Source organism: Scyliorhinus torazame, chromosome 1, assembly GCF_047496885.1.
Source record: "Scyliorhinus torazame isolate Kashiwa2021f chromosome 1, sScyTor2.1, whole genome shotgun sequence".
Taxonomy (NCBI): Eukaryota; Metazoa; Chordata; class Chondrichthyes; order Carcharhiniformes; family Scyliorhinidae; genus Scyliorhinus; species Scyliorhinus torazame.
The window spans coordinates 119079496-119095440 of record NC_092707.1 but is presented as its reverse complement, the minus strand read 5'-3'; the positions used below and the strand labels follow the sequence as shown (position 1 = coordinate 119095440).

The following is a 15945-nucleotide window of genomic DNA, read 5'->3' as shown; positions in this document are numbered from 1 at the left end:
TTGACTTCAGCGGGACTGGAAAATCCCACCAGCGGGGCGGGGTCTGGAAAATCCGACCAGCAGGAGGGCTAGAAAATCCCACCTGCGGGGGGGCTGGAAAATCCCACCAGCAGGAGGGCTAGAAAATCCCACCAGCAGGAGGACTAGAAAATCCCACCAGCGGGGGGGGCTGGAAAATCCCACCAGCAGGAGGGATAGAAAATCCCACCAGGGGGGGGCTGGAAAATCCCACCACCGCAGGGCCTGGAAGATCCCGCCAGCAGGGGGGCTGTAAAATCACACCAGCAGGAGGGCTAGAAAATCCCACCAGCGGGGGGGGCTGGAAAATCCCACCAGCAGGAGGACTAGAAAATCCCACCAGCAGGAGGGCTAGAAAATCCCACCAGCAGGAGAGCTAGCAAATCCCACCAGCGGGGGGGCTGGAAAATCCCACCAGCGGGGGGCCTGGAAAATCCCACCAGCGGGGGGGGGGCTGGAAAATCTCGCAACAAAAGTTATCCGCACCATCAAAATTTCAGACACAGTTAACGTTTTTTTGTTAGTTAAAAGATAACCCTTCAACAAAGTTTAGAGCTAGGGCAGCACGGTGGTGCAGTGGGTTAGCCCTGCTGCCTCACAGCGCCAAGGTCCCAGTCTTGATCCCGGCTCTGGGTCACTGTCCGTGTGGAGTTTACACATTTTCCCCGTGTTTGTGTGGGTTTCGCCCCCACAACCCAAAGATGTGCAGGGTAGGTAATTAGCCATGCTAAATTGCCCCTTAATTGGAAAAAATGAATTGGGTACTCTAAATTTATTAAAAAAATAAAAAGTTTAGAGCTGCTAGACTTCAACTCACATTTGGACAGCTGATTTTGTTTTTTTCATTTTAATTTTAATAGATGATCGAATTAGTGTTTCCCAATTTCTTCTTTTGATGTTGAGATGGGAGAGGTAAATGAATAAATGCTGTACTATAACGGAGGAAACTTTTATTGCGAATTGACTAATTTAGTCCAAGTGCTGGTATTTCTGTTGTTTTCCTAAACAATCTACTACTGATATTAGAATAGAGTACTTAATTCAATGTTTCCTGAAAGCAACCGTTTGAATAAGCAACATCTACACTGTTCCTGAAAAACCCAATTCACTGTTTGAGGCGTCATCTCTTTTTCATTTCAGACAGGAGATTTAATTCCTCTTTCACAGCAAATGTTGATAGATTGTACCTGGGGCTTTGGAAACCATGCATGTGATGGTGGACTGGAGTGGCAGACGTTTGAATGGATCATGAAACATGGCGGAATTGCTGATGCAGAATCGTATGGTTCTTACATGGGAGAGGTCAGTAGTGAGATTTCCCGTGGTTAATCTGTGCTACCTTTAACTTTCCGTTGGTCAGCTGAAAGGCTCCTTAGTGAAATGCATTTGGCCGGGGGAGTGAGCATCAAATTCTTCAATTATACCTTTTCCAAACATCATGACTTATGGAGGTGACCCTCTTGATGCTACCCAACTAAGATGTTTTGTTGAACACCACGCTATACTTGTTACACTTTGCCCTACCCAAAATGCTACAGTAGAGGTAAGACCCTTATTACCAAATTGCTTCCTGGCCTCTTCCCCCTCCTCATCCTGCATCTTCTCCTTTGAGCACTTTGTTCTGTTCCACATCTGTTCCCCTTTTAAAATCGTTATGGTTCCACCACCGCTTCTCCCAGATTCCATCTTGGGTTTCTGAACAAAATATCCTCCTCCTTTCCTCCCTCAACCTCTCACTCATTCTTGGAGCTTTTAATCTTCACCTCAACCTCTTCCCGCTTCCTGCAAATTCACCACTCTCATGCCCTCCGTAAGCCCCACCCATCAGAAAAAAATCTCAGGCTCATTCACGGACCCGGACCTCACATCATCTGCGGCCTCTCTCTTGTTATGAACTCAAGCGCCAATAATATTAACTTTGGCCGCTTCCTTCTATCCCTAACCACCCATATCCCTCTACACTCTTTTCAGTCCAATTAATTCGGCATGGTGGCACAGTGGTTAGCACTGCTACCTCACAGCACCAGGGACCCGGTTGACTGTCCGTGTGGAGTCTGTACTTCCCGTATCCCGCTCTGGATTCCTCCCACAGTCCAAAGATGTGCAGGTTAGGTGGATTGGCCATGCAGACTTGATGAACTGAATGGCTTCCTTTTGCACTGTAGGGATTCTGCAGCTGTCCCTCAACAACAACAAAAATCCTGTGTTCTTGTCACAGACGCTGCCAGACCTGCTGAGTATTTCAAGCTTTCAGATTTTGAGTACCTGCAGTAGTTTGCTTTTCTACAAAATGCTTTCTCTGATGACTCCTTTCCGTGCTGTAAAGTTCAAGTATCTTCAATCTTCATTCACAATACATTATATTAGGGATCAGCTTTGTAGTTCTTCATGACATAGATGCATGGAGTTTAGAAGAATGAGAGATGATCTTGTTGAAACATAGAAAATCCTGAGGGGACTTGACAGGGTGGATGCTGAGAGAATCCCTTGTGGGAGAGATTAGAACTAGGGGTTCTCCCACTTAAAACAGGGATTAGGAATTTATTTTTCTCTCAGAAGGTAGTTGGTCTGTGGAATTCCCTTCCCCTGGGAGCAGTGAAGGCTAGATCAGCGAATATATTTAAGACAGATTTAGATAGAGTCTTGATTGACGAGGGAATTACAGAATAGAGGAGGTAGAGGGGGAAGTGAAGCTGGGGCCACAATCAGATAAGGAATGATTTTGAGTTCCGGTGGCGACATGTAGGAGGAGGCCGCATGTTGGAGGCTCCTGCTCGAGGTTTGATTTTTTTTAGAATTTAATGCCCGGTCCCTGGCGCAATTTTTCTTTAATAAGTGCAGGAAAGCATAAGGAAGAAGAATGTCCAAAACCCAAAAGAAAGCTGCCATGAAGAAGGGGCGAGTGAAGGTTCGCCGTTGAGTGAAAGGGTTGGCTCGGCAACTGGAAAGATGGCGGAGGCTGGGTCAGAGGGTCGGGCCGCACTGTTCACGGCAGAAAAGATGATCAAGGTGATGGCTGTGGAACTTGAAAAACAGTTCACAAAGCACATGGAGGTGATGAGGAAGGAGATGATGAGGAAGGAGATGATGAGGAAGGAGATGATGTCAGCATTGAAGGTGCGGTGGAGGAGGCGATTGCCCGGTGAAGCGGCGGTGTCGAGGACACCGGCCGAGGTGCGGTGAGAGAAACTGAAGGGAGCGGAGGAGGCCTTGTCACAACACAGTGATCATCTCACCTCAATGGGTGAGGAGCTGCAGAGGGTGGTGGAAGCCAACAAGGGTCTGCGAGCCAAAGTAGAGGACCTGGAAAACAGATCTAGGCGGCAAACTCTGAGGATCGTGGGCCTGCTCGAACGGGTGGAGGGCCCGAGGTCGATGGAGTATTTTGCCAGGGCGTTGGCGGTGCTGTTGGGGGAGGGGGAAGATCCCTCCTGGTACAAACTGAATCAGGCTCTTAGGCGTGGAGGCCGAAGCCAAAGCCGAATGAGCTGCCAAGAGCTGTGATTATTTGTTTCCGTAGGTACCGCATGATGGAGAAAGTCCTGAGTTGGGCGAAGCAGAAGCGGGAGGTGCAGTGGGCTGGAGCTGGTATATGTATGTACCAGGATTTTACTGTGGAGTTGGCGAGGAGGCGGGTGACCTTCGGCAGAGTGAAGAAGGCACTGTATAACAGCAGAGAGTGGAGCGGCATAATGTACCCAGCTAAGTTGAGGGTGACCTGCAAATCCAAAGACTTTTATTCTGAGACGGTGGAAGCAGCAGAGGCATTTGTGAAGGCAGAAGGACTGTGGCAGAAGTGAGAAATGGGACTAAGGATTGGTCTTGGACTGAGGGTAGGGGGGTGGAGGAGTATATGTAGCTCTATTTTTCACTGCATGTTGTTATGTGTGCTAAATGAGTTGAGGTTGCCTATTTGGACAAGGTAGGAGTCGGGATTTTCATTTGCAATGATCGCTCTTTGGGGGTTTGTGTGTTTACACTGGGGTTGTGTGTTGAAGGGGATTTCTTTGATTTCCTGGGACTGGGTGGGGGGAGAGATTGGAGGGGAGTGGGGCTTGTGCAGAGACCTCCACACTGGCTAGCTCAAGCTGGCCAAAGAATGGGAATGTGGTGAGGGGAGAGGCTGCGGTCATCAGAGCCTGATAGAACAGGTTTCGATGGGCCTAGGAGGTGTGAAAAGCCGGGGGAGGGGATCGATACTGGGTGAGGTGTTTTCGAGAGGAAATGGATGTGAGGATTCTGGGAGGGGGAGGGGCTTGATGGGACAGGGCAGGCCAAACAAAGTGGGCAGGGCCCGGAATTATGATGATGGTGGATACGAGGGGCGGGGGGGGGGGGGGGGGGGGAGTGGTGAGGGGGGGGGGGGGGTGAGAGATCCCCCAGTTAGGATAGTTACAAGGAATGTGAGGGGTTTGCTGAGTGGAGGTTTTCAGTGTCACCTCGAGGGTAGTGTTCATGAACTTGGAACCAGGGCCTCCAGAAGGCATTTTCGGGGGTTCGGGCCGGCTCTGGCAGCAGGCGGGTGTGGGGGCAGATGTTAGCCTTTACCTCGCTGATTGCCCGAAGGCAGGTCCTGTTGGGATGGAGGTTAGCTTTTCCATCCTGTGACACTGCTTGGCGGGGGGAGCCCTACTTGAATTTGTTTGACTCTCCGGAATGTGAAGTCTCGACTTCCGGTTGCGGCTATGCGGAGCTAAGTCGCACATTCAGCAGCTCCTGCTAAAAACTGACTTTTGGGCTCTTTTCAGAGCCCCCAATGGCATTTTTTCGACGTTTCCTGGTGTGGGAAGGAGATTGCAATAGTTCCCCGACAGTGTATGGCTTGGACCAGGAGCAGGGCTACTAAAAAAGTTGTGGTGAACCCAAAGGAGGTGCGAGGGAAGAAGAGCAAAATGGCGGCAGGCGGGGACCAGACAGCGTGGATGCAGTGGGCGCAGGAGCAGCAGGAGGTTATCCAGCGCTGCTTCAGGGAGCTCAAAGCGGACCTGCTGGAGCCGATGAAGGCTTCTATCGACAAGCTGCTGGAGACTCAGACGGCCCAGGGCGTGGCGATCCGCGAGGTCCGACAAAAGGTCTCAGACAACGAGGGCGAGATCTTAGGCCTTGCGGTAAAGGTGGAGGTGCACGAGGCGCTCTACAAGAAATGGCAGGAACGGTTCAAGGAGATGGAGAATCGGTCGAGGCGGAAGAATTTGTTGATTCTGGGCCTCCCGGAGGGGCTGGAGGGGTCGGACGTGGGGGCCTATGTGGTCACCATGCTAAACTTGCTGATGAGAGTGGGGTCCTTCCAGGGGCCCCTGGAGCTGGAAGGGGCCCATAGAGTGCTGGCGAGGAGACCCAAGGCTAACGAGCCGCCGCGGGCGGTGCTGGTGCAGTTTCATTGGTTCGCTGATCGGGAGTGTGTGCTCAGGTGGGCCAAGAAAGAGAGGAGCAGCAGGTGGGAGAACGCGGAGGTTCAAATATACCAGGACTGGAGTGCGGAGGTGGCGAAGAAGAGGGCCGGGTACAATCGGGCGAAGGCGGTGCTGCACAGAAAGGGGGTGAAGTTTGGCATGCTGCAGCCGGCACAACTGTGGGTTACATACAAAGACTGGCACCATTATTTTGAATCTCCGGAGGAGGCGTGGGCCTTTGTTCAGGCCGAGAAACTGGACACAGACTGAGGGTCGGGATAGGCGATTGGGGACTGGTGTGGATATGTTATGCCTATTTTTGGTTCGGGGGGGGGCCTTTGCAATGTTTTGGGTTTCTTCTGGGGACTGGGCCTGTAAAAGGAGCGGTGACAGAAGTGGCGGGGCCGGGCACGTGGAAAGCGTGGGTTTTTTCCCACCCTGAAGGCTGGAGGGGGCGGGGCCGGGGCGGGGAAGCGAAGGTTGTTTCCCACGCTTGGGATGGAAGGGGTAGGCGGAGAGCCTGTGGATGGGTAATGGAGGGTATGTCCCACAATGGGAGGAGTCGAAGGAGAGGCGGGAGTAGCCGGGGTCAGCAGGAGTTAGCTGACTTGCGGGAGTTCAATGGGGAGAGTAAAGCAGCTAGAAGGGATCCTAGCTGGGGGGGAGGTTTGGGGGGGAACTGGGTTGCTGCTGCTATGGTCAAGGGGGAGCTGGAGCGAGTAGAGGGGGTTGGGACGGGGGTCTGCCGCCGTGGGGAACGGGCCGGGCGTGGGGTGCGGGCGCGTGGCTGGCCAAGGAGGGGTTATGGCTAGTCGGCGGGGGAGAGGGGCGGGTAGCCCCCCGATCCGGCTGATAACCTGGAATGTAAGGGGACTGAACGGGCCGGTCAAGCGGGCCCGGGTGTTCGCGCACCTGAAGGGGCTGAAGGCAGATGTGGTCATGCTCCAGGAGACACACCTGAAGGTGGCAGACCAGGTAAGATTGAGGAAGGGGTGGGGAGGCCAGGCGTTTCATTCGGGGCTGGATGCCAAAAATCGGGGGCGTGGCGATCCTGGTGGGAAAGAGGGTGTCGTTCGAGGCGTCGAGCATTGTGACAGACAATGGCGGCAGGTACGTAATGGTAAGTGGTAAGCTACAAGGGGAGAGGGTGGTGCTGGTCAATGTGTATGCCCCAAACTGGGACAATGCAGGTTTTATGCGGCGCATGTTGGGTCAGATCCCGGACTTGGAAGTGGGGGGCCTGATAATGGGGGGGCGGGGGACTTTAACACGGTGTTGGATCCGGCACTGGATCGCTCCATGTCTAGGACGGGTAGGAAGCCGGCGGCGGCTAAGGTGCTGAGGGGTTTATGGACCAGATGGGAGGGGTGGACCCTTGGAGATTTGCAAGGCCGGGGGCTAGGGAATTTTCATTCTTCTCACATGTTCATAAGGCTTATTCCCGGATTGACTTCTTTATTATAAGTAGGGCGCTGATAGCGAGAGTAGAGGATATCGAGTACTCGGCGATAGCCATTTCGGATCACGCCCCGCATTGGGTAGACCTAGAGCTGGGGGAGGAGAGGGACCAGCGCCCGTTGTGGCGCTTGGAGGTGGGGCTGTTGGCGGACGAGGAGGTGAGTGAGCGGGTCCGAGGAAGCAAAGAGAGATACCTGGAGGCCAACGATAACGGGGAGGTCCGAGTGGGGATGGTATGGGAGGCGCTGAAGGCGGTGGTTAGGGAAGAGCTGATCTCCATTAGGGCCCACAAGGAGAGGAGAGAGCAGAGGGAGAGGGAGAGGCTGGTGGGGGAGATGGTGAGGGTAGACAGGAGGTATGCGGAGGGGCCGGAGGAGGGACCGTTGAGGAAGAGGCGTAGCCTCCAGGCCGAATACGATCTGTTGACCACCAGGAAGGCAGAGGTGCAGTGGAGGAAGGCCCAGGGGGCGATTTATGAATATGGGGAAAAGGCAAGTCGGATGCTGGCGCGTCAACTTCGGAAGCGGGACGCAGCTAGGGAGATCGGGGGAGTTAAGGATAGGGGAGGGAGGGTGGTGCGGGGTGGGGTTGACATCAATGGGGTCTTCAGGGACTTTTATGAGGAATTGTATCGGTCCGAGCCCCCACGGGAGGAGGGAGGGATGGACCGCTTTCTGGGGCAAGTGAGGTTTCCGAAGGTGGAGGAGGGACTGGTAGCGGGATTGGGGGCCCCGATTGGGCTGGAGGAGCTGGCCAAAGGGATAGGGAGCATGCAGGCGGGGGAGGCACCGGGGCCCGACGGTTTCGCGGTCGAATTCTACAAGAAATATGTGGACCTGTTGTGCCCGTTGCTGGTTAGGACCTTCAATGAGGCAAGGGAGGGGGGGGGCTTTGCCCCCGACGATGTCCTGGGCACTGATCTCCTTGATCCTGAAGCGGGACAAGGATCCCCTGCAGTGTGGGTCTTACAGGCTGATTTTGTTGTTAAATGTAGATGCCAAGGTGCTGGCGAAGGTCTTAGCCACGAGAATTGAGGATTGTGTGTCGCAGGTCATCCACGAAGACCAGACGGGATTCGTGAAGGGGAGGCAGTTGAACGCGAATGTGCGGAGGCTCCTGAACATTATTATGATGCCGGCGAGGGAGGGGGAGGCGGAGATAGTGATGGCGATGGACGCTGAGAAGGCCTTCGATAGGGTAGAGTGGGGGTACTTGTGGGAGGTGCTGAAGAGGTTCGGGTTTGGGGAGGGGTTTGTCAGGTGGGTTAGGATGTTGTACGAGTGTGGCCACGAACAAGAGGAGGTCTGAGTAATTTTGGTTGCATCGAGGGACGAGGCAGGGGTGTCCCCTGTCCCCCCTGCTCTTCGCACTGGCGATTGAACCCCTGGCTATGGCACTGAGGGAGTCGAGGAACTGGAGGGGGCTGGTGCGGGGCGGGGAGGAGCATTGGGTGTCGCTCTATGCGGACGACCTGCTGCTATATGTGACGGACCCGATGGGGGGAATGCCGGAGGTAATGAGGATCCTCAGAGAGTTCGGGGATTACTCAGGGTACAAACTCAACATGGGGAAGAGCGACTTGTTCGTGGTTCACCCAGGGGACCAGGAGAGGGGGATTGGCGAGCTCCCTCTAAAAAGGGCGGAGAGGAGCTTCAGGTACTTGGGGGTCCAGGTGGCCAGGAGCTGGGGGGCCCTGCATAGACTTAATTTCACGAGGCTGGTGGAGCAAATGGAGGAGGTGTTCAAGAGGTGGGACACATTCCCGCTGTCCCTGGCGGGTAGGGTACAGTCAGTTAAGATGACGGTGCTCCCAAGGTTTTTGTTCCTGTTCCAGTGCCTCCCCATGTTTATCACGAAGGCCTTCTTTAGGCGGGTCAACAGGAGCATAACGGGGTTTGTGTGGGTGCGAGTGACTCCGAGGGTGAGAAGGGTGTTCCTGGAGCGGAGTAGGGATAGGGGGGGCTGGCACTGCCCAACCTCTGAGGGTACTACTGGGCCGCCAATGCGGCGATGGTGCGCAAGTGGGTGATGGAGGGGGAGGGGGCTGCGTGGAAGACGCTGGAGACGGCGTCTTGTGAGGGTACGAGTCTGGAGGCGCTGACAACGGCGCCGCTGCCGCTCCCTCCAATGACGGCTACCCTCAAAATCTGGGGGCAGTGGAGGTGACACAGGGGGGAAGTTGGGGCCTCAGTGTTGACCCCAATACGGGGGAACCACTGGTTTGTCCCAGGGGAATAGATAGAGGGTTTTCGGGGTGGCACAGGGCAGGGATAAGAAAGTTGGGGGACCTGTTTGTGGATGGGAAGTTCGCGAGCCTGGGTGAACTGGAGGAGAAGTATGGGCTCCCCCGGGGAACACCTTCAGATATTTACAGGTAAGGGCGTTTGCCAGGCGGCAAGTGGTGGAATTCCTGCGGCTGCTGCCACGCACAGTACAGGACAGGGTGCTCTCGGGGGGGGGGGGGGGGTGGATTGGAGTGGGGAAGATCTCGGAAACTTACCAGGTGATGCAGGAGGAGGAGGAGGCCTCGGTGGTGGAGTTGAAAGGTATGTGGGAGGAGGAGTAGGGGAGGAGATCGAAAAGGGGACGTTATCAGATGCCCTAGGGAGGGTGAACTCTTCCTCTTCGTGTGCGAGGCTCAGCCTCATACAGTTTAAGGTGCTGCACAGGGCACACATGACCGGGACAAGGATGAGCAGGTTCTTTGGGGGTGAGGACAGGTGTGTTAGGTGTTCAGGGAGCCCCGCAAATCACACCCATATGTTCTGGGCATGCCCAGCGCTGGAGGAATTTTGGAAGGGCGTAGCAAGGACGGTGTCGTGGGTGGTAGGATCCAGGGTCAGACCAGGCTTGGGGCTCGCAATATTTGGCGTTGCAGGGGAGCCGGGAGTGCAGGAGGCAAAAGAGGTCGGTATTCTGGCCTTTGCGTCCCTGGTAGCCCGACGAAGGATTCTTTTTCAGTGGAGGGATGCGAAGCTCCCAAGCGTGGAATCCTGGATCAACGATATGGCGGGGTTTATTAAATTGAAGAGGGTGAAATTCGCCTTAAGGGGATCGGTACAAGGATTCTTTAGGCGGTGGCAACCGTTCTTGGACTTCCTGGCAGAACGGCAGACAATGGTCAGCAGCAGCAGCAACCCGGGGAGTGGGGGGGTGGGGGGGGGGTGGTTCTATTTTATTTACCCTGGGGGACCTGAGGGGGTGTATATATTTGCTATGTTTGCTTCGTGTTAACTCGGGGTGTTAATTTATTATTTATGTGTAGGGGGAGGGGGGTACGGGGGTTGTTTTACTTTGTTCTGTATTTAATTCTATTGGGTTCCTTTTTCATTCTGTTGTTGATATTTTGTGAAAATCCTAATAAAAATTATTTTTAAAAAAATGAATGTGAAGTCTCAGCTGAAGGGGATGAAGGAAGTCTTTCACAATGTATGAGGGCTGTTTATTATACACTCCCGAGAATTGGTTGCCATTGAACATTAGGGGGGAGAAGGGGGGGTCGGCGGTATTGTTGTCATTGGTTGCACTGTTTACGGATTGATTGTTCATTTGTGTTTTTTACCTGGAATGTACGGGTGGATGTTTTGGTCTGTACATTGAATGGGGTGCGTGAATGGGGAATTGTTTTTGTTTTTGTTTGTTTTTCCTTTGGTTGCTTATTGTTGAAAATGTTGAAAATGAGGAGAATAAAAAGATTTTTTTTAACAAGATAAGGCATGATTTTATCAAATGGCAGAGCAGGCTCGAAGGGCTAATGGCCAACCTCTGCTGCTAATTCTGGTTATATGTTCGTATTTCAGTGCTTGAAAGTTTGCCTTGTTTCTCAGTGACTTCAACTCAAGATGCAGTTTGACTATAATGCAGCATTTCCACCCCTACAACATACTGGTGCTACACCTTTAATCCATAGGTTTGTGTCTTTTTAAACAAGTTTCTTGCCGATAGTTTTGTCCTGAAGTCCAACCATTTTGAATTTGATTAGTAAATTAATTATTCAATTAGTCTCACACCTCTGGGGCGAAATTCTCCGTTATCGGCGGAAACTCCGCCGATCGGCGCAAAAAACGGCGCAAATCCCACTTGCGTCACGTCATAAAAATGGGCCGATAGTCTGCGGCCCGAAATGGGCTAGCAGCGACGTAACGGGATCCGCGCTTGCGCAGTGGTTCACGCCGTGCAGCGTCATACGCGCTGCACGGCGTGACGGCTCATAAGGCCGCGCAGCTCCCCCCCACCCGACCGGAACAGCCGACCGCAACACCCGACTTGATGGCTGGCCGTCGCTCAGCCCCGAGGTTCGAGTCACGCGATGTGGAGGCGCTCCTGGATGCGGTGGAGCAGAGGAGGGACGCCCTGTATCCCGGGCACGGCCGCAGAGTTGCCCCACGCCACAGCCGGCGTCTGTGGAGGGAGGTGGCAGAGGCCGTCACCGCTGTGGCCCTAACACCACGGACAGGCACCCAGTGCCACAAGAAGGTGAACGACCTCGTCAGAGCAGGCAGGGTGAGCGTCCCCCATATCCCCCATATCCCCTCTCCCCCAAATCCCCCCTCCCCCATATCCCCCCCCTCCCCCATATCCCCCCCTCCCCATATCCCCAATATCCCCCCCCCCATATCCTCCCCTCCACCATATCCCCCCCTCCCCCATATCCCCCCTCCCCCATATCCCCCCCTCCCCCATATCCCCCCCTCCCCATATCCCCCCTCCCCCATATCCCCCATATCCCCCCTCCCCCATATCCCCCCCTCCCCCATATCCCCCATATCCCCCCTCCCCCATATCCCCCCTCCCCCATATCCCCCATATTCCCCCCCTCCCCCATATCCCCCCTCCCCATATCCCCCATATTCCCCCCTCCCCCATATCCCCCCTCCCCCATATTCCCCATATCCCCCCTCCCCATATCCCCCCCCCACATATCCCCCCTCCCCCCATATCCCCCATATCCCCCCTCCCCCATATCCCCCCCTCCCCCATATCCCCCCTCCCCCATATCCCCCATATCCCCCCTCCACCATATCCCCCATATTCCCCCCCTCCCCCATATCCCCCCTCCCCCATATCCCCCATATCCCCCCTCCCCCATATCCCCCCCTCCCCCATATCCCCAAGTGAATCCAGCCCTAACCTTAACCTCTGCAATGCACGCGCAACCGATGGCGTGCATTCATATACCTGCCTAACACTGTTGCCTTTTACCCCTGCCACCACCCCCCCCCCTCCCCAGGAGAAGCGCGCACACAACAATAGGGAGCATGTGAGGACTAGAGGAGGGCCCGCTGATGAGAGGCCACTGACCGTACACGAGGAAAGGGCCCTGGAACTGGCTGGCGGACCTGAGGACCGGGAGGTTGCTGATGCAGAGGTCGGGGCCCCACGAGCAAGTGAGCCACCAACAGCCCGTCCCCATATCCCCCCTCCCCTATACTCCCCTATATCCCCCTCTCCCGTATCACCTGATCACTGCCTGATGTCTAACCATGCATGCTTCATTGTGTATCGCAGGACCAAACGTCCAGGCACCCATCCCCGCAGATGCAGACCGCCCGCAGGATGCCCCTCGGAGACCACGGGAGACGGAGAGACCCGAACCCTCCAGCATGCGACGCCCGCAGGATGCCCCTCGGAGACCACGGGAGACGGAGAGACCCGAACCCTCCAGCATGCGACGCCCGCAGGATGCCCCTCGGAGACCACGGGAGACGGAGAGACCCGGACCCTCCAGCATGCGACGCCCGCAGGATGCCCCTCGGAGACCACGGGAGACGGAGAGACCCGAACCCTCCAGCATGCGACGCCCGCAGGATGCCCCTCGGAGACCACGGGAGACGGAGAGACCCGGACCCTCCAGCATGCGATGCCCGCAGGATGCCCCTCGGAGACCACGGGAGACGGAGAGACCTGGAGCAACAGGGAGACGACACCCCCGTCACGTGCGGGAGCGACCACCCAGCGATGAGGGGGGCAGCCACAGGCCCCCGTCACATCCGAGCCAGGACACCACTACCCAGGACACCACTATCCAGGACACCCCTACCCGGGACACCACTACCCAGGACACCCCTACCCGGGACACCACTACCCGGGACAGCACTACCCGGGACAGCACTACCCGGGGCAGCACTACCCGGGACAGCACTACCCAGGACACCCCTACCCGGGAAGACGAAATACCGGACAGTGACTCAGAGTGGATGGGTGGAGACGAACCCCCACCCCAAAGTGCCATGGACTCAGAGTGGGACGAAGAGCACGACACAACGCCACTGCTGTCACCAACACCCTCCACCATCGCAGAAACACTCACCACGGTTGGGCACTTTAGTGATGAGGCGTCTGGTACACTCACTGGTGCGCACAACACAGCCGTCCCGGTACAGCAGGTGGAGGTAGGAGCAGCAGAGGGACCGGGCGGTCGGAGGGCAGCCCAGGCCAAGCGAACATCTGCCGCCCAGATGGATCCCGGGTTCCTGCAGTTACCACACCCACACATAGATCCGATGCAACCATCGACATGGAGACGAGCGAATAGGGTGACGGGTGGCTTGCGGCGGCTGCGGTCGCAGGTGGAGGAGTCCACCCGCGTCCAGGAGCTGGGAGTGGTCCCGGTCATGCGTGCCACCCAGGCTGACACCGCACGGGTGGCGTCCGCGGTGGAGGCAATGGGTGCGACGGTGTCAGACATGGGGAACGGTTTGCGAGGCCTGGGGCCTTCCGTGCAGGCGGCGTCCTGTGGCCCAGGAAATGGCTGCCCTCTCACAAGAGGCCATGAGCCAGTGCCAGCGCCAGATGGCAGAGGCGCTCAACGCCATAGCCCAGTCCTCAGCACGCCATAGCCCAGTCTCAGCAGGCCATGGCCCAGTCTCAGCAGGCCATGGCCCAGTCTCAGCAGGCCATAGCCCAGTCTCTGCAGGCCATGGCCCAGTCTCTGCAGGCCATGGCCCAGTCTCAGCAGGCCATCGCTGAGGGCATCGGCGCCAGTGGCCATGTGCGAGCTGGCGTCGCACTGTCGCAGACAGGGTTCGACAACCCCCTGGGCTCCATGGCTGCAAACCTGCAGACCCCTGTCGATACCAGCACGGGCCTCCAGGACTGGCAGCGCCAGATGTCGGGGGCGCGTTGGATGGCCAGTCCGTTCGCATCCCCCACCCATGTAGAGGCCTGGGGGCCATCGGGCACCCCGAGGGAGGAGGAGGTGGTGTGGTCCGTCCCGGCTCCCTCTGTAGGGGAGGTCCCGGTACACCCGCGACACCTCGGACTCCCCCCCTTCCGTCCCAGGTGCATCGGGTGGGCAACGGGCAGGACAGGCTGGCAGCTCGCCATCCCAGTCGCCCCGGGCCGCAGCCTGGCCCATCTAGGCCAGGACGCCCCAGGAAACGGCCGCCAAAGGGATCCAGTGTCAGAGGGCAGGAATCACAGGAGTCCACCTCCAGTTCTGCTGTACCGTCTGGGGAACCACGTAGACGTAGTCAAAGGGCCCGTAAGGCCAAACAATTAGACACTGAGTAAGTTGGCACGGGTGCAGGGCACAGATGAGTTTTAGGCGCTAGGGCACGTGCATGAACTCCTTTGGTTATTAAAGTCAATGTTACACCTACCGAAGCTGCCTTTGTGCTCTGTCCAAAGTGTGCGGGGGTGTCATGTACGTTGAGCGCAAGTGTGTGTGTGAGGGGTGGTCTTACCTCAGCCCCAGGTGAGTCTGCCCCCTTCCCCCTGGGCCGCCATCAACATCCCCCGGCAGAGGACGGGACCGTGCGCTGCAGTGTCACAGCCGCATGCAGGGATGGTCCGGGGTGGATGGTGGTACTGTGGCCATGGGTCAGACATAGTCCAACGATGTAGAGCCAGGAGCTCATCGGAGGCGGGTTGTCATCATTCTGCATGGCCTGCGATAGACACGCGTCCACCCGCAACTGGGTGAGCCCGGCCCGTTGTGCCGCCGGTGGATCGGCAATTGGGAGTGGGGGGGTGGTGTGCATGCGGGTGGGGTGTGTGGGGTTGGGGAGGGGGGTGAGGGTGCTGGGTGGGTGGATGGGTGGGGGGTGTGGGTGGTCGGCTGTTGTCATGGTGTGCGGTCCTGTGGCCATACTACCCGATTCCCACGCCCATCTAGTCAGTGAAGCGGGCGTCTATCAGTCTGTCCCGTGCCCGCTGGGCCAGCCGGTAACGGTGGACAGCCACCCGTCTGTGTCTGCCCCGTCTGCCCTGACCATTGCCCCCATCCCCCTCATCTGGGGAGGACTGGGCCTCTTCCTGCTGCTCCTCCACTCCGCCCTCCTCAGCCTGCGGCACATCGCCCCTCTGCTGGGCTATGTTGTGCAGGACGCAGCACACCACAATGATGCGGCCGACCCTATCTGACCGATACTGGAGGGCGCCCCCAGAGAGGTCCAGGCACCTGAAACGCATCTTCAGCACGCCAAAGCACCTCTCGATCACTCCCCTTGTCGCTACATGGGCATCATTGTAGCGGTTCTCCGCCTCATTGCGTGGCCTCCGTATAGGCGTCATCAGCCACGATCGCAATGGGTAGCCCCTGTCGCCCAGCAACCAGCCCCTCAGCCGGGGATGGCGTCCCTCGTACATGCCGGGGATGGATGACCGCGACAACACGAATGAGTCGTGTACACTGCCTGGGTGACGGGCGCAGACGTGCAGGATCATCATGCGGTGGTCGCAGACCACCTGTACGTTCATCGAATAGGTCCCCTTCCTATTAGTGAACACGGCCCTGTTATCTGCAGGTGGCCGCACGGCGACGTGCATCCCATCGATCGCGCCCTGGACCATGGGGAACCCGGCAATGGCAGAGAAGCCCATGGCCCGGGCATCTTGGCTGGCCCGGTCCACGGGGAAGCGGATGTAGCGGTGCGCCATGGCATAAAGGGCATCTGTCACTGCCCGGATGCACCGATGCACCGATGTCTGCGATATGCCGGACAGGTCCCCACTCGGTGCCTGGAATGACCCCGTTGCATAAAAGTTCAGGGCCACCGTAACCTTGACGGACACGGGGAGAGGGTGTCCCCCGCCAGTGCCACGCGGTGACAGGTGTGCCAGCAGGTGGCAGATG

The 15945-nt window shown here is 56.9% G+C and overlaps 1 protein-coding gene across 1 annotated transcript in view; it reads left to right on the top strand.

Moving 5' to 3' along the window:
* The window catches only part of LOC140411424 (digestive cysteine proteinase 2), an 86327-nt gene that overhangs the window by 54997 nt on the left and 15385 nt on the right, over positions 1 to 15945 (top strand). Inside the window, exon 9 of the mRNA XM_072500534.1 lies at positions 1159 to 1320. Coding sequence (XP_072356635.1) covers positions 1159 to 1320 — 162 coding nt within the window. The remainder of the gene's footprint in view (positions 1 to 1158; positions 1321 to 15945) is intronic.